General features: G+C 41.0%; 1 protein-coding gene across 1 annotated transcript; it reads right to left on the reverse strand.

The window, feature by feature from the left end:
- Positions 1-679: 679 nt before the first annotated feature.
- On the reverse strand, positions 680-22,291 carry LOC126234946 (uncharacterized; the record flags this gene model as incomplete). Its single annotated transcript, XM_049943684.1, has 2 exons — positions 680-3,834; positions 21,923-22,291. Coding segments are annotated over 2 exons (582 nt in total), but the record flags the coding sequence as incomplete, so codon positions are not given.
- Positions 22,292-22,615: the final 324 nt, after the last annotated feature.

The following is a 22,615-nucleotide window of genomic DNA, read 5'->3' on the forward strand; positions in this document are numbered from 1 at the left end:
CAAAGAGCCAATCTTATATCAAAATATTATTTCAATATTTAGTTTGTTGGTAATAATAATAATAATGTCCATCTTTTATATCCCTTAAGTATTATCATTACATAAATTCTGTTTGCCTTCTTTTTTTGCTGTAAGTAAGTTCAGTTTAAAGTATTTCCTGTTTTGATTGTACCTCAAATAGTCTTTTTATTTGATTTTTTATACATAACTTCTAACTGTTTCAGAATATTCCTCCCAATTGCACATTGTTTTACATACTCACGATTTTCAATAGAATATCTATTGTTGTGCAGATGATCATATTTTCTGGTTTTCATGATTTTTTCAACACAGTTCTGATATATATGCTGTAATTTGTTTACTCAACTGTATGACAGGTAGAAAGTGATTACTTTCACTGCATTAGTCACTGTCACTAACTTTTTCATTTGTTTTTGTCTACCAGTAAATCCAATCTACCTTCATTCATACTATATAATCTCATTTCAGTGCTGATAAAATTTGTATTGTTAGCATTTGTCTCTTTCAGTTATGTCTTTTTATGGTGCATTAATATACTCTTACTCTACTAACACTAAAGTCATTTGAATATGTTCAAAATGTAGAATTTAAACATTCATTTGTCACTCATTCTTTTAATAAGTTCAAAATTTTTCTTCACAGAACTGTACACATAACATGCCATATTATCTCCAACAATAGTTCAGTTTAATTGCATTTATACATTTCAGTTAGGTGTAGAATTATATAGTTTAATTCATTATACTGCTAAGTAATAAAATATCATGCAACAACAAACACAATATTCGATAATTAAGTGATAAAACATTAATAAATACATGAAACAGAAAAAACATTGTGTGTGGATGTGTTTGGAGTGAATGAGTGAGTGAGGATGGAGGGGGAGAGTGGGAGGGGAACAGAGGGAGGGATGGAGGGAGGGAGGGAGGGAGAGAGGGAGGGAGAGAGAGAGAGAGAGAGAGAGAGAGAGAGAGAGAGAGAGAGGGAGGGAGAATGCACATACACATACAAGGCTCAGGACATCGATTGAACTACATGTCAGGAATTAATTTGGCATTATTGGAATTTAGTAGAACTGTCACTAAGGAATCTGAATAAAAGAAACAACATGTGTGCAGTATTTCCAAGAGGAATATAGTGAACTAAAAACCACAAGTCCACAAATATTTATGAAAAACAGAATCAGTGTGCGGCGCACTTACATAATGAAGGAAAAAAGTGCTTGCTGTTAGGAAGAAATGTTACATATTACATTGTAACTATTTGTGGGGAATTACAGATATGTTATAAATGATAACTGACGTACTATGTACATGGTGGAATGATTTGTAATTGCAGTGTGCTTGTCACAGAAAAGTGAGAAATGAGTAGGCATGAGAAAGAAACTTTAAAGTGAACAAACAATCTTTCTGTTTCATGTAGCCAGTAGTGTTATTAATGTCATGATCTAACTGAAACAGCATATAATTTTCAAAAATGTACTGTATTATAATATTAAAATATATTACTTTAATAAGTATTTCATCTACAGTCTGTTAGACTATTAACTACTAAACACATTGTTTAAAAAAGAACTTGTATGTTTGCCCTGATACTCACACTGCTTCCTTGCATACAAATTCCTCAAATACACATTAAAACATATTTAGCTCAAGAATGTCCATCGAAAATTTTTGAAAACTTACAATACATTCAATTTACTCTTATAACTACCATCATTGACACATGTCATTTTGTTTTACTTCATGTAGCTCATGTCATAGAACTGTTTGATATATTTTAATAGCACTTTTTGATGTGCTATTCAAGTCCAAGAAATGGCCCACTGAATTGATAAAATGGTTTGATCCATTTATTTTTAGTCACTGACATGTCCATACATAAGCATGTTAGAAAATAAAAGCTCTTGTATCTAGCAGAGACAGCCACATAGTGGTTAAAGAGTTAAATGAGTGATCAATCACGTGTGATATTTTTGCACACACCACACAACTTCTTTAAGTAATATTGCATAAATCTGATAATGGATAATAAAATTTTATAAAAATGATGATACACAGTTTTACTTTATAATAAAGCTGTGCTACCACATACAATTTCATAAAATATAGTTTTTTCATAATTTACTTCTGTCATTGCAAAAATTGACTTCCTAATTTTTTTAATTCTGTGTTGTGCTTCACAGTCAGTCTTCCAATACAGTCTTTTGCCACAAAAATTGGACATAATATTTAAAAGTTCAAAACCTATATAATTTCAGGCAAATTTCAATATTTGTGTTGTACATCTTTCAGTTAAGTATGTAAAATGAACTCTTTTCTATTTAACTAACATTAGAGTCCCAGAATGCTCATTATCTATGCAGAACTCTGTAATTTTTCTGAAAAATCATTTCTTTCTGAAGTGACAATGACCTCTGTTGTTTCTATTTTATATTTCTGTTAAGAGATTTCTCAGTGTTAAAAGTGGCCTGTTACTACAACGTAAATCAGTAAATGAAATACACGTTGCTCCAACACATTATTTTATGAAAGTAATCGTTATAAGCACTTTTTAGTGAACACTGAACAACGACTATTAATTTCCTGTGAAGTTGTAATAAGTATTTTGCATTTGTCTGTATCTTTTAAATGTTCATATACATTTGCTGTTGAAAATTCAGAGAACTAACAATGATTCTTTGCAGTCCACAAGCAGGCTGATTATGTGAAGCAAGGCAAACGTAAGACCAGTGGCTCAGCTTATAAAATACGTTTTATCAAAGCCAGTAGTCCAGAGATGAATAATATCCCCCTCCACCAAACCCATCACCACGTAACATCCCACAAGCTCTGGACCATGAGCCATTGGTCATTCTTACTTAGGGAGTGTCAGTCAGAGATGACTACGTATAGGAACTAGAAAACTTGGCAGATGTTCGGTTTTTATGAAATTGTTACCACAAAACATACGTTTATCACTGAAACTTACATATTTTTCACTGATGTAATTATTATCTCATTTAACATAATTACAACAAAATAAATTGCTTTGCACCATTCTCTTGTAGCACAAGGAAATAGCATCTTGTTAAAATAGTCTTTCAGACAGAAATCCCAAACAGGTGGAAAAACAGCTCACTGTAAACAAGAACTACAAGAAATGTATGTAGATTTTCTAATGCCCATGCTGACAAGCTATCATCATCTGGAAGAGATTATTTATCTGTTACTTCTTCACGTGTTAACAGATTTAAATATATATGTACACAATATAACTCGAATGATAAAATTATATCTTGTCCTCACAATTTAACACAGAAGTACATGAAGTTCATTTCATGCTTGTAAGTACGGTAACCTACAAACTTTCACTGGTCGTCTGTTTGTGCAGACTTCATCACAATGTTGCCACAAAATCACTGGTAGTTAGTATGTTAGTAACTTACTGTGTTACGAAAAATTACACTTAACAAAACAGATGCTATTCTGTGAATCAAGTTGGTCGCTCCGTTCATTTCGGAAGCGATTGTATAATAGATGTATTATACACCTCGATCATAAGTGTGGAAACTATTATACATGGAACACATTAGAACACGTGACTGTGACATTACAAACTTCAAAGCATCAGTTTGTGATATGAAGCTGGTTTCTTGGCTTTGGCAATTACATAAAGTGATTGAGGTTTTCCATTTCCTGGAAAGTATTTGTGGAACACTGCTTTCTTGCGTGACATTTTGGGTGCATAGAAACTGAAAGATGGCTTCTTGTGATGGTGGTAGTGATGGCCGTGATGGTCATTGGGGTGCTTGTGCGGCGATACGTAGAAAACCTGCAGACAAACAATTAAAAAAATGAGCCTCGAACTTGGATGATAATTTACAAAACTGCTAAAGTAGTTAATAGTTTTTAGTAAACACACACACACACACACACACACACACACACACACACAAACGCGCACACACGCATGCACATGTACACACGTTACAGAGCCAAAAGACACCAGACATACAGCGTTTCCTGCATTGTTCACGATGTTCAGCATTAGCTTCTTTTAAATATATTTCACATCAGTTGCTTCAAAAAACTCTTAATTCCCTACATTTAAGTTTTTCTAGGAGAATTTCCCATCTAATTCCCAATTATTCTGACTCTGTGAGAGGGCAATACAGAAACTGTCATAGACTTTTATTTTTTCGTAGTCCGATAAGCATATACAGTCCTTACTTTATCACATCACTACAACAGAAATTCTCGTTACTATCACCGCAAAACGCTTAATGTGCATTACATCCTACTTTATCCTTTGTAAATAATTTTCTGTAGTATAGAAGGGACTCGGAAACGATTCTCAGAAGACTAAAGCTAACATTTATAGACAACTAATAATGTACTTCGCAAACAGTAACAACTTTTCTCCTTGATTTGCAACTCATCCAGTATCCTGTAACGAACGATTACGCTCCTTTACCACCACATCTTTTCCATTAATTAAATACCCCCACCTAAAAAAGTCTACCGATATTTTTCTTTCCTGGAACTCACTGTTGCCATCATATTCTTCCCCTTGTACCTTTGTCAAGTTAAATTACTATTTTGTACAGTACCAGTAACTATTTTAAAAATTATTGTCTTAAATTTAATACTAATCTTTATATATATCCCTTTTAGTTTCTGCTCCCACAAATTTTCAAATCGTCTTTGTTGTTTAAAATATCACAACTTTTCCTCGGAGGTATAATTGTTGTGCTTGAAATGACTGGTGGTATACAACAACGTGCGATATTCCACTGTGTCTGTTATGGTTCTGCCAGTTCAGTATATTTATTTAATTTCAACATCTGCCTTAGCATATGTTACTGTTTTGAATTGCGATATCAATAATTCACGAAGTGTATTTAAATTTATGAGGAACACATGTCAGACGATTCGAAAATGTGCTGTCTATTAATACTGTTAGGTGCCACTGGATTTACTGTTGGTCATTTTCCATCGTACTTTGTAGCTTACAATTTTCTTATGGCTGACTGTTCACCGAAATCCAGAAGTGTTCCTAATCCATTGGTTTCTGAAACGGGATCGTTCGTGATCTTGAATTCTGTTCGTATTAGACTTTTACAGCCAGTTGTGTTCTGTACCATCTGTAGAATATTGCAGACATACCGACAGTTACTGCTGAAAACCTCCTGGTCTCTTTTGACATACTTCAGGTAATTTTTGTTGCAGTCATTTGCTGTTTTATAATTAGCTGTACAAATACCTCAGTATTCTGCAATAACTACTCGGAAGTCTACGGCATTACAGTGTTCTGTGTTGCTTTTTCTAGATGGACTTCCTCAGGATGTCGCCATTGTATAGGTTTGGCCATCTTTAAATTAATTCTCTGTCTGTCACTAAAACGTGTTTGTGATTGAGATACAGTGAAGCTGAACTTTTTCATTAAGTGATGTAACTGTGTTGAATTTTATTTCAAGGAAAAAAAACTCTCAGTCTGATTATTTAAGTTTGATTTTGATTGTTGAGATCCACAAGATCTCTTTCATCCATAAACCTCGGTCGCAATGCTCCTTCTATTGATAGAGTTCGATATTTCTTAAGAGATTTTTCGTAACCGGTAAGCAGTTGCATTGCAGTTGCTAAGTGTAAGTAATTATACAAGTTGACTATACTAAAATAATAACCTTATACAGGGACAGTGTACATATTAATGACTCTGACCATACTGTTCATTTTCAGGTTGGTCATCTGGGTCTTCCAAAAACGCTGTGTGAACATCTCAGTCATTATTCCTTCATTCGAGTTTGTCCAGCCTAGTAAATTACGAAATACTTGGGTTTCACCTGCCAGCATCGTCATAACAGATTTATTGTTTTAAAGATTGCACAGAAACAGCTGCAACTCTCTTTCAGCAATACTGAGCCTGTACATTTTGCGACCCAACTCTGCCTTGATGCCTGTAGAAAAAATTTAAACGACGCTTAACAAACTGTCTAGCTACTGATAGACTGCCGCATGCAAGCTGATAACATTCTAAGCTAGGTGGCTAAGAGTGTATACTTTTTCACTGCCCGTTTTTTGCATTGTTCTTATTATCATTACTACTATTCACGTTTGGGCCCTACCTGACCACGTGATGTACCATACGGCATTTTCAGAGTTTTGCTTTAGCTATCCTTTGTACCTACATTACTTTCATTCTCTCAGAATGGGCCCTTTTCCGCTAGTCGGACGAAATTATTCAGGTGTTGTATTTTCTGCTCGGCCAGCTGCCGAATCATGAATGTTCTCATTAATTTTTCCTGTGTTTGATATATCAAGTTCTGATATTCCTACTTCCTCCATGTCGTATTTTATTGCATACTTTCATTTTATAGCTTCAGTTTTACGTTTGCTGCGACTTTCGTAGATCTAACAATCTGTCCAGTTCCAGTTTTTTAATAGGCCCACAGAATTTTAGCCTTCGTTTATCTCATATGCGAACAAGTGTTGGTGTGCTTAGTCTGTATAGTCCTCCAATGGTATAATTTGGACCTAAACTGAGACTATCTCAGTTTTGCCGTATCTAGTTTTTTGATTTATGGGTTCCAAGTTGTCGCTATACATATACTTGGTTTTTCTCTAATGATATTTGGAATCCTATTCTTCTGTTCTTTCTGCTGTTTTTTTAAGAGTTTGTCCTGTTTGAGTGTCCTGACACAGAATCGCCAGGTCGTTTGCAAAATCCAGGCAGTCTGTTCCAAAATCAATTCGTCCAAATTAAAGTTTTAAGCTTCCGCTTTAGTTTTAGTCATTCTTGGATTAATTTTCTGAAACATATCTAAGACACGTCGAATCTGCTATTACCAGAGTATTTTTTTCTCCACAAATGTGATATCTGATGTAATGTGTACCTGCATTCGATCTGTCTGAAGTCAGAAGTCCCAAGTAATGCGTTATTTTCGTTTTCCACAACTTGTTCTGACTTGGGGTCGCACCAGTTCTTCGCTGGTTCGGATGGTAATTTTGGTGCAAGTTCCAGTGGATAATTCGTGCTATATCATTTTGCCTCTGCTTGTAACTAGTCTGAGCAATATTTTGCAACAGCACAATACATGATAAATTTTTTCACCAGTTCCTTATAGTGTCTGCACTTTGGGTCTTTTGCCGATTTCTCATAAATCTGACAAGGGTGTTACACATACAACACATCACACTACTTAAGCAATGGTAATTATTTTGATGTAATACGTAGTAATAAAACGATATTAACAGAATTTAAAAAAAATTGATACAAGATTTGAATAAGTTCAATAGTATTTGCAGTAACAGTACAGACTAAGAACAAATAGTACTAATAATACTATCGACCTACTGCAATTACTACTGCTGATAGTATCGAGAGCAACAGTAAAAGTAGAAGATACAAAATATATTTATGGATGCGCAAAAGTGTGATTTTACGGCGTAGTGAGTTCTCAGAGAAAGAAAATCAGACTGCTCCAGCTGAGGGCTCTGGAGAGTGTAGAAGGTCTGGTGCGAAAGTTGAATACTTCGCTACAACGAGGTAAAGGGTGCGTACAGAACGAAGGACAGTATTATTTTCTTTTTTAAATAACTATGCCGTGAGCTTTCTTTTGAAGCTGGAGGTGTTATTTATTTCTCATAATGCGGGAGATCATTCCGAGTCGGGTTGTTGCTGCATAAAAATACTTCGACGGTAGCTGGGGTGGGATGGAAGGATATTACTCTGATAGGATCGAGTGTTTCTGCTATGTTATTTCGATAAGAATATTAAGGTCGAGGAGAGAGCTGACGGACTGTACCCGTTGATAAGACGGCAAAAAAGACAGACTCTGTCAGCACATAGCTATGCTATCTAGGGACTGTTGTCGTTGTTGTTGTTGTTGTTGTCTTCAGTCAGAGGACTTATTTGACGCAGATGTCCACTCTAGCCTATCGTGTGCAAGCCCCGTTCTCTCTGAATAAGATATGGAACAAACTTATTGTCGTCATACCTAGTGCAATGAATTTCTTCTTGCATATGAATAGGGTCCGTTCCCTTACCAAACCCTACGCTGCGTATTACAGTATGTTGAACTGTCTGTCACGTATCTTACAAAACATACTGGTTGCCTAACAGACTTTGTTGCAGATCGGGGCCCGTTAATCGGTACCCGATAACCTTGTATCCTCTTGTGCAATTGTAGTGCTGGAAAGAGAACTCACGTCCTCTCAATGATACCACGAAACTCCGGAAGTTTCTTATAATAACTGTTATATTTAAGACAACGCTTTTACAAGCAAGTCAGTTGCTTAATGTTCTATAAATGGATCGACAGACCGTTCACATACTTAAATCTCCGCTCTGCATCACAGAGAGTTTTTAATTCGAGTACCGGTACTCTCTCATAACTTACACAACAGTCATTCAACTGTTTCTCTTCTTTTTTAGATCTCTGTCTTTACAATGTCCTCTGATCTGAGACTGGCAAAGCACAGCCGAGCCACCAATCCAAAACACAGTCAGCCGCCCGCAGCAGATAGGGACGCCGTTCTGCCACTTTGTCTTCTGAACATCGTGGATTTGCTTCTCTGTGTCTCCACTGGTGCACCTCTCGGACGAAAATGTGCAAACTGTCGAAGGTGTCCCAACTTAATAATTAGATAAGTAACATGACTGGATCACACGAACTTCTACCGTTGCGCCAAGAGTATAGGGGTGGAACATGACGTTACCGAATTCGGCATGTTACATCTCACTAAGTCTCCCTCTATATTTTTACCACATTCACTTCCCTCCATTAGCAAACTGACACCTCAGAAGTGTCCTAGTAACCAACATCTCTGTTGGTAAAGTTGTGCCATTAATTTATTTTCTCTCAACTCGATTCAGTGCCTTCTTATATATTATTCGATCTACCAATGAAATATGAGCAACCTACTTTAGCACCACATTTCAGAACCTTCTATTCTCATATTTTCTGCTTGTCGTCGAGGTTTCGCTTCGGTACAAGGATACACTCTAAACAAATACTTTCAGAAAGGACTTCGTAACACCTAAATTTGTATTTGATGTTAACTGACGCTTTCTTGCCATCACCGGTCTGCATTTTATACCCTATCTGATTCGACCGTCACCAATTATTTTACCGCGCAAATAGCAGAACTCATCTGCTGCTTTCAGCGTCTCATTTCCTAATACCGTCAACATCACCTGATTTAATTCGACTACATTCCATTGCTCTTCTTTCAGTACTGCTGATGTTCAACTTATAACCTCTTTTCAAGACACCATCCATTCCGTTCAACTGCTCTTCCAAGTCCTTTGCTGTCGGTGAGAGAATTACAATGTCATCTGCAAATCACAAAGTTTTTCTTCTCCCCGAAATTTAATTGCCTTTACAAACTCCTCCTTGCTCAATTTACAGATTAAATAACATCAGGGTTAGGCTACAGCCCTGTCGCACTCGCTTCTCAATCACTGCTTCCCCTATCATGCCCTTCGAGTCTTGTAACTGCAGTCTGGTTTCTATACACGTTGTAAATAACACTTATTTTAACCTGCTGCCTTCAAATTATCAAAACCAGCCAAAACTGTCAGAAGCTTTCTCTGAATTTACAAAAGCTATAAACACAAGTTGAGCTTTCTTCAGGCTATCTTCCAAGATGTAGAGCCAGCACCGCCTCGCGTGATACCACACTTCTCCTGTTTCCATTCTTCTGGAAACAACTCTTGTCAGTATTTTGCAACCACAAATTATTAAGTTGGTTGGGCTACATTCACGGTTTCTTTGCAGTTGGAATTGTTACGTTCTTCCTTTAAATATGAGGGTATTTTCCCTTAGACATACTGCACAACATGTGGACAAGTTTTGTTATGGTTGACTCTCCCAAAGTTCTCAGTAATTCCCGGACCGGACGGTGTTCGATCGCGTATACACCCAGCGTTTTGAGCGGCTCGAAAATAACACTGTAAGATTAATAATCGTTGTTTTAACTCTGGCAAACAAATGTTTACCCACATTGCAATGGTAGGATAACTACGATGTGTGATGAAATAACCAATATTACTCCAGGTGACAAATCCACACTCATCAAAGGAGTGCAGGCAATGTTTTTGATTTTGGGGTGTCTGCACCATCACGCAAGGAACTTTTCGGAGACCATGAAAACCTTTGTATTCTGAAGAGGGAATTTAAGAGGAAGTATTTCCAACCATAAATACTCACTGCCTCTGCAAAGTTCGTAATACACAAGTGATAAACTTTTTGAACAGCAACAACACCCTATAGCAGCCATCCAAGGAAGAAGGTATGCTGATGACCTCACAATGTCTAGTGAAAACTATCGAATTCGTAAAGGTAAACCAGCAGTTAGACTTTCCAATTTAAATCTCAGAATTTTAGGAACAGCGTTTGGAATTCACGAAAGTATAATCCGGAATGTTACTGATTATGAGTCCTTCAGTGATAGAATTTTATGACAATCAAATGTAAGAATAAGTATTACTCAATATTCAGCTGCATATGAAAACAACAAGAAGAAATGAGAAAAAGTAAAAAACTTCTGGGAAGATATAAAAAACAAGCTGTCGAATGTGCAGAAGAACAGAATAATAGTCATGACTGTCGACATCGATGTCCAACTGGAAAGAAAATGATTTCGAAAGGTTCCTGGAAATTATTCGACTCACAAGAGAACTAGAACAAATGGCTCAAGGTTAGTAGATATATGCAGCTCATTCGACGTTAAAATAATGACAGCAACTTCAAAAAACGACTACCGGATCACTGAGGCCCATATGAGATTTATCTCAAAACATAAAATCAAGAGACAAACCAGTACGGATGAATAAGAGAATTAATAACATAACTTTGAAGAAAAAGGAATGTGATTTTCAAAAGATGGTGCAGGAAGTGCGTAAAGATGCCAACAACTTTACAGGAACGATTAAACAGCTTGCATCTGAAATAGTTCCAGAGAACAAGAAAAGTCTCAGTTCGAACACAATAAATTTCCTTGAAATGGGAAAGCTTCCGTCCACGAATCAGCACTGTTTCAGAAAGCATCGAGTGTGCGAAACTCAGCTATCCCTTTTGTTACACAACATATTGCGAACTATGGATGGAGGGCAATAGGCAGATTCCATATTTCTAGATTCCCGGAAAGCGTTTGACACGGTACCCCACTAAACACTGTTAACGAAGGTACGAGCGTACCGAGTAAGTCCTCGACGGCAAGTAACCATCGGAGACAACGGTATCGTCACGAGTGCTCCAGGGAAGTGTGACAGGACCATTGTTATTCTCTGTATACATAAATGATCTGACGGGCTGGGTGGGCAGCAATCTGCGTTATTTGTTGCTGATGCTGCAATGTATGGGAAGGCGTCGTCATTGAGTGACTGTAGAAAGATACAAGATGACTTAGATAAAATTTCAAGTTGGTGTGATGAAAGGCAACTAGCTCTAACTGTACAAAAATATGAGTTAAAGCAGATGAGTAAGAAAAACAAAGTAATCTTCGAATATACACTGCTGGCCACCGTAAATGCAACACCAAGAAAGACAAGAGTTAGCACAACAAGATTTATTTTGTAGATAACATGTTGACCAAGTATCAAATGATTACGTTTACAGACGTCTGTGACATGTGGTTCCTGCCAGAATCAGTAGCCAGAGTAGCCGCCATTGTTGGAGATCACCGCTGCCACACGTCTCGGCATTGAGTCAAAGAGACGTTGGATGTGTTCCTGGGGTACAGCAGCCCAAGCAGCTTCCACACATTGCCAAAGATCATCTGGTGTGGCAGCTGGGGATGTAATCTGGGTCACTCGTTGAGCAACCATGGACCACATGTTTTCTATCGGCGAAAGATCCGGAGAGCGAGCCGGCCAGGGAAGCAATTCAATCTGTTTATTGACGAAGAACCTTTGGACAATGCGTGCCACGTGTGGACGCGCATTATCCTGTTGAAATATGGCTGTGGCCGAGCCCTGAAGGTAAGGAAGGACAACTGGCTGCAGCACCTCGGATATGTAGCGCCGGCTATTTAAAGTACCGGCAATGCGTACTAGAGGCGTGCGAGAGTAATATCCAATACCGCCCCATACCATAATACCCGGTGCAAGACCAGTGTGGCCGTGCATAATGCAGCTGTCCAGCATCCTCTCTCCACGGTGTCTCCACACTCGAATCCAACCATCGTGGTGCTGCAGACAGAAGCTTGCCTCGTCAGTAAAGACAACGTCATTCCATTCTGCCGTCCACATCCGTCTGTCATCACACCATTGGCGACGGAGACGTCTGTGGTTCTGCGTCAATGGTAGACGAAGCAATGGACGTCTTGCGGACAGACCACTCTGCTGTAAACGGCGTCGAATGGTACGCGCAGACACTGGATGATGCGTTACAGACGCAATGTGCTGTGCTATGGTTCGGGATGTCACTGAGCGATCCGTCACTGCCATGCGCACAATTTGCCTATCAGCACGTGCAGTGGTGCACCGAGGTGAATGCGATCGACCACGTCGGTCCGTCGTACCCTCCTGCATCCAACGGTCACATATCCGCATTACAGTTGTTTGGTTTCGTCCAACACGACTAGCGATTTCTCTGTATGATAATCCACAATCTCGGTAAGCCACTATCCTTCCTCTGTCGAACTCGGATACTTGATCAAAAGATGTTCGCTGTTGTCTACGAGGCATAACTGATCGTCTTGTGAAACAACCACAAGGTAAACACATGTGCCGAACGTACACTCGTCGAAATCGCCAAGCCTTAAATGGCGCTATGAAGTGGCGCCGCAGGCGCGCGTGATGTGCGTGTGCGCTGAAATTCAAATGAGTTGCATATCTCATCGCTGCAAGCCCATGGTGTAAATTTCACTTGATTCGGCTGCTTCCTTCAGGGTGTTGCATTTACGGTGGCCAGCAGTGTAGCATTAATAACGTGCTGCTTGACACAGTTACTTTACTTAAATATCAGTTGTTATCATTGGAAAGCGATATGAAATGGAACGAGCATGTCAGAACTTCAGTAGGGAGGGCGAATGGTCGACTTCGGTTTACTGGGGGACTTTGGGAAAGTGTGGTTCATCTCTAAAGGAGGCCGCATACAGGACACTAGCGCGACGTGTTCCTGAGAACTGCTGGAGCGTTTGGGATCAGCGCCAGGTCGGATTGAAGTAAGACATCGAAGCAATTCAGAAGCGGGCTGCTAGATTTGTCACTGGTAGGCTCGAACAATGCGAAAGGATTGCGAAGATGCTTCGAGAACTCAGGTGGGATCCCTGGATGGAAGACGACATTGTTCTCGCGGAATAAGCATGAGAAAATATGGAGAACCGGCATTTGAAGATGACTGCAGAATACTTTTACTGCCGCCAACGTACATTTCGCGTAAGGACCACGAAGATAAGACAATTAGGGGTTTTGCGGAGGCATATAGATGGTTGTTTTCCCCTCGCTACATTTGCGAGTGGCGCAGAAGACGAAATGGCTAGTAGTGATACAGAGCTTCTGTCACGCACCATACGGTGGCTTGCGGAGTATATATGTAGAAGTCGATTTAGATGTAAAAAAATGGTAGAGTAACAAGTCTTAAGCAGAACTTAGACAAAAAAGAAGCTAGGAACAACTGGTGTAACCGAGAAACAAGCAGTAATTGTAAAAGCCTATCAGTGTGAGAAGAAGCAAACAGATGAAATCATTAGGGCACAAAAGAGATGCTTTAGAAAGAAGAAAAGAAACTACAGAAGACCATTTGACAATATTACACAAGAGACTACAGAAAACAATCGAGAACTGTATGTCTGGGTAAGATAGATACTGCTTACAGGAAAATTTAAAGAGACCTTTGGAGAAAAGAGAACCACTTGTATGAATATCAAGAGCTCAGATGAAAAAACCAGTTCTAAGCAAAGAAGGGAAAGCAGAAAGGTGGAAGGAGTATGTACAGGGTCTATACAAGGGCGATGCACTTGAGGGAAATATTATGGAAATGGAAGAGGAAGAGGATGAAATGGGAGATATGATACTGCGTGAAGGATTTGACAGAGCACTGAAAGACCTAAGTCGAAACAAGGGCACAGGAGTAGACAACATTCCATCAGAACTACAGATAGCCTTGGGAGAGCCATCTCTGACAAAACTGTACCATCTGGTGAGCAAGATGTATGAGACAGGTGAAATACCTTTAGACTCGAAGAAGAATACAATAATTAAAATCCCAAAGAAAGCAGGTGTTGATAGGGGTGAAATTATCGAACTATCAGTTTAATAAGTCACGGTTGCAAAATAGTAACCGAATTCTTTACAGACGAATGAAAAAACTGGTAGAAGCCGACATCGGGGAAGATCAGTCTGGAATACGTAGAAATGTTGGAACCCGCGAAGCAATACTGACCCTACGACTTATCTTAGAAGATAAGTTAAGGAAAGGCAAACCTACGCTACTAGCATTTGTAGACTTAGAGAAAGCTTTTGACAATGTCGACTGGAATACTCTCTTTCAAATTCTGAAGGTGGTGGGGGTAAAATACAGGGAACGAAAGGCTATTTACAACTTGAAGAGAAATCAGATGGCCATTATAGGAGACTCGGTTCATGAAAGGGAAGCAGTGACTGTGAAGGAAGTGAGACAGGGTTGTAACCTCTCCCCGATGTTATTCAATCCGTATATTGAGCAAGCAGTAAAGGAAACGAAAGAAAAATTTGTTGTAGGAATTAAAATGTACGGAGAAGAAATAAAAACTTTAAGGTTTGCCGATGACATTGTACTTCTGTCAGAGACAGCAAAGGACCTGGAAGAGCAGTTGAACGGAAAGGACTGTGTCTTGAATGGAGGATATAAGATGAACATCAACATAAGCAAAACGAGGATAAAGGAATGTATTCGAATTAATTCAGGTGATGCTGAGAGAATTGTATTGGGAAATGAGGCACTTAAAGCAGTAGCTGAGATTTGGTATTTGTGGAGCAAAATAACTTATGATGATCATCGAAGTAGAGACGATATAAAATGTAGACTGTCAATGGCAAGGAAAGTGTATCTGAGAAAGAGGAATTTGTTGACATCGAGTATAGATTTAAATGTCAGAAAGGCCTTTCTGAAAGTATTTTTATGGAGTGTAGCCATGTATGGAAGTGAAACATGGACAATAAATAGTTTAGACAAGAAGAGAATACAAGCCTTCGAAATGTGCTGCTACAGAAGAATGCTGAAGATCAGATGGGTAGATCACGTAACTAATGAGGAGGTACTGAATCGAACTTGGGAGACGAGGAATTTGTGGCACAACTTGACTAGCAGAAGGGATCGGTTGGTAGGACATGTTCTTAAGCATCAGGGGATCACTAATTTAGTATTGTAGGGCAACGAGGAGGGTAAAAATCGTAGAAGGAGACCAAGAGATGAATACACTAAGCAGGTTCAGAAGGATGTAGGTTGTAGTAGGTACTGGAAGATGAAGAAGCTTGAACAGGATAGAGTAGCATGGAGAGCTGCATCAAACCAGTCTCTGGACTGAAGACAATAATAATAATAATAATAATAATAATAATAATAATAATAACATGTCTGTAGATTCAGGTACTGCTAAGCTTCAGGGTAGAAAATGGAAACCTCGCACGTATCAAAGAAGATTGCTATAAGCTAATGGCCAGATACTTTGAAAAGATGTTGAAATGTGACAAACGGACCACATAACTAAATTCCATTGGAATGTTCCACATGGAAATTCAAAAGTACGAAGCATCGACTGAGTAAAAGCTACATCAAACAATGAAAATACAACGAAGCCAGAGGTGAAGATAGTATTGCATCAGAGATACTAGAAGCTAATGAAGATCTAGGTGTCACAATTAAAAAAGAAAAATTGTGGAAGGTCTGGGTCATTGAAACCATTCCAGAAAATTGGAATGATAATGGGGATAAAACAGAAATTAGTAATTATAGAAGCATTTAATTACCACTCGTAAAACAGAAAATATTATCAAAGGCTTGTCTAGATATGTTACATTCTCAGTTATATAAACAAGTTAGAGAATGTCAAGCTGGATTTAAGAGTCGCAGGTCTTGTTAAAAGCAAATTCTAAATCTTAAACAAACTGGTAAATGAAAATATCAAATAAGAAGATGCTGTTACTGTTTAGTAGTTTTAATAAGTATTGTGATCCGGTAGACAGAGACTCCCGCCTCGAAACCGTGAAGGAATTTACAATAGACAGGAAGTTCTTGAAATAACTAAACGAAGTTTTACAAACATAGTATCTATAGTTCAATTTTTTGCAACAGCTTCTAGTACCGAATTTTGTCAGCAGTCACAAGAGAAGACAGTTTGTCACCTGTGTTATTCAGTCGTGAGCTGGAAAAAGTTGTAAGAGAATCGAAAATGCCGGCCGGGGTGGCCGAGCGGCTCTAGGCGCTACAGTCTGGAACCGCGCGACCGCTACGGTCGAAGGTTCGAATCCAGCCTCGGGCATGGACGTGTGTGATGTCCTTAGACTAGTTTGGTTTAAGTAGTTCTAAGTTCTAGGGGACTGATGACCTTAGCAGTTAAGTCCCATAGCGCTCAGAGCCATTTTTGAATCGAAAATACCAACAAAAAAAGTTAATTACTACGTAAAGTTGGGTAGCTCGAAAGAAACAATAAATTATTTGACATTTGGAGGCGATGTCGTAGTATACGGAACTGAGTTTTGAGATCTAAGAAGAGACTATATTCATATAGTGCCCTAAAATTACAGATGAGATCAGGAAAAGAAGTGTTACATTCTATGGACGTCTAGAGAGAATGACAAAAATTAACAAAGTAATTCCACCCATTCTTGCAAAACAGGAAAACAGACAAGGAAGATGTGTACGGAGACAAGAAAAAAAAAGAACTTACAAGGAAACAATAGTAACTTTATATCATATCTTAAGGAGAAAATATCACACTTGCAAGATATCAGTCCCAGTAATCTATCCCAAGGGAAGATTTGGGCCACAATTGTGATTGTATGCTGTCATTATCTTCTGAAAGAACAGCTATCGTAATTACGTCTCAAAATTTTGAGCAGTATAGATTTCTTTGGCTGATATCTCGCAGTTGTGCTATTTTCTTCTTAAATTGTGAGGCCAGGTTGGTGATGTTTCCTTGTTAGAAGAAATGCTGGTTGGACAGGAGACTTAAGGCGACGTACTCCATTCAGACTTCAAGTCAAGGAATTCAAAGGTCTCCAGAAAAATAAACAGTAAAAGAAGTGGAGTGAAATGACCAGCTGAGATGAGCAGAGCTCTTTCTTTCAGAATGAAAGAGTTTTAGAGAAGGATGAAGGAAAAGACAAATAGGTATGGTGAGATGCTCTTTAGTTGGTCTGAAAAGAAATAGGAAAAGAATGTGGAGGCTATTATGGACGTTATAAAAATATATCGAAATGACGGGTTGTGTGGAGAACACCTTAATTACGCGTTTCAATTTATACATCATCATCAGATAAATCTGAAAAAAAAAGAAATCCGTAAAGTACTGCAAACACACTGAAGCGCCAAAGAAACTGTTATAGGCATGCGTATTCAAATACAGAGATAAGTAATCCAGATTTAAGTGAGCTTGAACGTGATGTTATAGTCGACGCACGAGCGATGGGACATGGCATCTCCGAGGTAGCGATGAAGTGGAGATATTCCTGCACAACCATTTCACGAGAGTACCGTGGATACCAGGAACCCGGTAAAAACCAAATCTTCGACATCGCTGCGTCCCGGAAAAGACCCTGCAATAACGAGACCAACGGCGACTGAACACAATTGTTCAACGTGACAGAACTGCAACTCTTCCGCAAATTGCTGCAGATTTCAATGCTGGGCCATCAACAAATGTCAGCGTGCGAACCATTCGACGAAACATCATCGATATGGGCTTTCGGAGCCGGAGGCCAACTTGTGTACCCTTGATGATTGCACGACACAAGGGTTTACGCCTCGCCTGGGCCCATCAACACCGACATTGGATTGTTGATAACTGGAAACATGTTGCCTGGTCGGACGAGTCTCGTTTCAAATTCTATCAAGCGCATGGACGTGTAGGGTATGGGGACAACCTCATGAATCCATGGACCCTGCATGTCAGAAGATTACAGTTCAACCTGGTGGAATATCTGTAATGGTGTGGAGTGTGTGCAGTTGGGGTGACACGGGACCCCTGATACGTCTACATACGACTCTGACGGCTGACACGTACGTAAGCATCCTGTCTGATCAACTGCATCCATTCATGTCCATTATGCATTCCGACGGACTTGGGCAATTCTAGCAGGACAATGCGACACCCCCACATGTCCAGAATTGCTTCAGAGTGGCTCCAGGAACACTCTTCTGAGTTTAAACACTTCCGCTGGCCACCGTACTCCCCAAACACGAACATTATTGATCATATCTTGGATGCCTTGTAGCGTGCCGCTCAGAAGACATCTCCAACTCATCGTAATCTTACCGATTTATGGACAGCCCTGCAGGATTCACTGTGTCAGTTCCCTCCAGCACTACTTCAGACATTAGTCGAGTCCATGCCACGTCGTGCTGTGGCACTTCTGCATGCTCGCTGGGGCTCTACACGATATTAGGCATGTGTACCAGTTTCTTTGGCTCTCCACTAAATGACATAGTGCATGATAGTAGTTACTGACCACTAAAAACAAATAGGAAATATATTAAAGTACAATGTTAACCGACAGGAAGAAGATGCTGTGATATGCAAATGAATAGCTTTTCAGAGCATTCACACAAGGTTGGCGCCGGTGGCGACACCTACAACGTGCTGACATGAGGGAAGTTTCCAACCGATTTCTCATACACAAACAGCAGTTGACCGGCGTTGCCTGGTGAAACGTTGTTGTGATGCCTCGTGTAAAGAGGAGAAATGCGTACCATCACGTTTCCGACTTTGATAAAGGTCGGATTGTAGCCTATCGCAATTGCGGTTTATCGTATCGCGACATTGCTGCTCGCGTTGGTCGAGATCCAATGACTGTTAGCAGAATATGGAATCGGTGGGTTCAGGAGGGTACGCCGAGCTGGATCCCAACGGCCTCGTATCACTAGCAGTCGAGATGACAGGCATCTTATCCGCGCGGCTGTAACGGATCGTGCAGTCACGTCTCGATCCCTGAGTCAACAGATGGGGGCGTTCGGAAGACAACAATCATCTGCACGAACAGTTCGACGACGTTTGCAGCAGTATGGACTATCAGCTCGGAGACCATGGCTGCGGTTACCCTTGACGCTGCATCACAGACAGGAGCGCCTGCGATGGTATATCAACGACGAACCTGGGCGTACGAATGTGCAAAACGTAATTTTTTCGTGTGAATTCAGGTTCTGTTTACAGCATCATGATGATCGCATCCGTGTTTGGCGACATCGCGGTGAGTGCACATTGGAAGCGTGTATTCGTCATCGCCATACTGGCGTATCACCCGGCGTGATGGTATGGGTTGTCATTGGTTACACGTCTCGGTTACCTCTTGTTCGCATTGACGGCACTTTGAACAGTGGACGCTACATTTCAGATTGTTTACGACCCGTGGCTGTACCCTTCATTCGTTCCCTGCGAAACCCTACTTTTCAGCAGGATAATGCACGACTGCATGTTGCAGGTCCTGTACGGGCCTTTCTGGATATAGAAAATTTTCGACTGCTGCCTGGCCAGCACATTCTCCAGATCTCTCACCAATTGAAAACGTCTGGTCAATGGTGGTCACAATACGCCAGTCACTACTCTTGATGAACTGTGGTACCGTGTTGAAGCTGCATGGGCAGCCATCCAAGCTCTGTTTGACACAATGCCCAGGCGTATCAAGGCAGTTATTACGGCCAGAGGTGGTTGTTCTGGGTACTGATTTCTCAGGATCTATGCACCCAAATTGCGTGAAAATGTAATCACATGTCAGTTCTAGTATAACATATTTGTCACCCGTTTATCGTCTGCATTTCTTCTTGTTGTAGCAATTTTAATGGCCAGTGGTGTATAATCTTTTGTAATTGTACTCGACCTCCAGGTTGTATCTTTGTCATTTTTGTGGAATTGTAACTATTGTATTTAAGTCTTGAGTAAATGCTCACCAGCACCACCACCTGGTGGCCTAGTTGTCTTCCTAAGCGGCGCAACTGCCTTAATGATTCAGTTTTGCATTGTCTTATGAATACGGTAGAGGAGTTCATACCTATGTATGACGTGTTCACGCAAACCCTGATACGTTTTACATTGTATCTTAATATAGTTCCTATTTGTTTTTAGTGGGCAGTAACTGCTATTGTGCAGTAAGTATTATTTGTGATTCTTTAAGAATTTTTTTGCAAATTTACCTGATGATGATGATGATGACGATGATAATATATAGATCTAAACACGTAATTAAAGGAAGTTTTTACCACACAGCCTGTGACTTGCATGTACACTACTGGCCATTAAAATTGCTACACCAAGAAGTAATGCAGGTGATATACTAGAACTGACATGTGATTACATTTTCACGCAATTTGGGTGCATAGATCCTGAGAAATCAGTACCCAGAACAACCACCACTGGCCGTAATAACTGCCTTGATACGCCTGGGCATTGAGTCAAATACAGCTTGGATGGCGTGTACAGGTACAGCTGCCCATGCAGCTTCAACACGATACCACAGTTCATCACGTGTAGTGACTGGCGTATTGTGACGAGCCAGTTGCTCGACCTCCATTGACCAGACATTTTCAATTGGTGAGAGATCTGGAGAATGTGCTGGCCAGGGCAGCAATCGAAAATTTTGTGTATCCAGAAAGGCCGGTACAGGACCTGCAACATGCGGTCGTGCCTTAAGCTGCTGAAATGTAGGGTTTCGCAGGGATCGAATGGAGGGTAGAGCCACGGGTCGAAACACATCTGAAATGTAACGTCCACTGTTCAAAGTGCCGTCAATACGAACAAGAGGTAACCGAGACGTGTAACCAGTGGCACCCCATACCATCACGCCGGGTGATACGCCAGTATGGCGATGACCCGAATACACGCTTCCAATGTGCGTTCACCTCGATGTCACCAAACAACGATGCGACCATCATGATGCTGTAAATAGAACCTGGATTCATCCGAAAAAATGACGTATTGCCATTCGTGCACCCAGGTTCGTCGTTGAGTACACCATCGCAGGCGCTCCTGTCTGTGATGCAGCGTCAAGGGTAACCGCAGCCATGGTCTCCGAGCTGATAGTCCATGCTGCTGCAAACGTCGTCGAACTGTTCGTGCAGATGGTTGTTGTCTTCCGAACGTCCCCATCTGTTGACTCAGGGACCGAGACGTGGCTGCACGATCCGTTACGGCCATGAGGATAAGATGCCTGTCATCTCGACTGCTAGTGATACGAGGCCGTTGGGATCCAGCACGGCGTACCCTCCTGAACCCACCGATTCCATATTCTGCTAACAGTCATTGGATCTCAACCAACGCGAGCAGCAACGTCGCGATACGATAAAGCACAATCGCGATAGGCTACAATCCGACATTTATCCAAGTCGGAAACATGATGGTATTCATTTGTCCTCCTCACACGAGACATGACAACAACGTTTCACGAGACAACGCCGGTCAGCTGCTGTTAGTTATGAGAAATCTGTTGGAAACTTTCCTCATGTCAGCAAGTTGTAGGTGTCGCCACCGGCGCCAACCTTGTGTGAATGCTCTGAAAAGCTAATCATTTGCATATCACAGCATCTTCTTCCGGTCGGTTAAATTTCGAGCCTGTAGCACGTCATTTTCGTGGTGTAGCAATTTTAATGGCCAGTAGTGTATTTTTGTAGCATTCATAATTGCAGTGCTTCAACCATCAAATGACGTAAAAACTGGTGCGTACCTCTTACGTGACTTCACGTCACATCTGTTAGAAAAAGAGTAAATAAAAAAGTGCTACCGACCTCGCTGTCATCGGACGCCTGCAGCCTGGAGGGGGCGGTGCGCGCGCGCGACTTCTTGGCGGCGATGAGGTGCCTGGCGGGCAGGTTCCAGTGGTAGACGGCGGACGGCTTGCCGTTGGCGGCGAAGCTGACGGGCGGCCGCACCTTGGTCACTTCGTTGGGGTGCGGCTGCTGCAGGCCGTAGAAGTGCGAGTCGGGCGGCAGCTTCACCACGAAGACGTGCGAGTCGCCGGGGGCGGCGAGGCGGCGCGACTCGGCCGCCAGCCGCTTGCGGTGGTGGCCGCTGCGCCGGCGCGACAGCCCCAGCGAGCGCAGCAGCAGGTGGTTGTCCACGCGGCCGCCGCCCTCCACCACCTTGCCGCCCGACAGCCGGCGCAACTTCAGCGGGGCGCTGGGGGCGGGGGCGGGGGCGGGGGCGGGGGCGGCGGCGACTGCCGAGGAGGTCGCATTACCCGCGGGCGCCGCCATCGCAGACAGGCACGCCAGCGTCGACAGCAGGAGCAGTGCCGTCGCTACCATCCTGTTGAGAAACCAGACACTGTGCTTTAGAGAACGTCTCGTCATTATTGGTGCGTAGATTCTCGCTGGGTTAGTGGAAAGATGAAAAAAGAAGTGCAAGCACCAAGTGAAAAACAAGCGGATAAATAACATCGACTAAAAATTCAGCTTGAATAACTGGGACGCGACTTTGCA

This window comes from Schistocerca nitens, chromosome 2 (genome assembly GCF_023898315.1).
Source record: "Schistocerca nitens isolate TAMUIC-IGC-003100 chromosome 2, iqSchNite1.1, whole genome shotgun sequence".
Lineage (NCBI taxonomy): Eukaryota > Metazoa > Arthropoda > Insecta > Orthoptera > Acrididae > Schistocerca > Schistocerca nitens.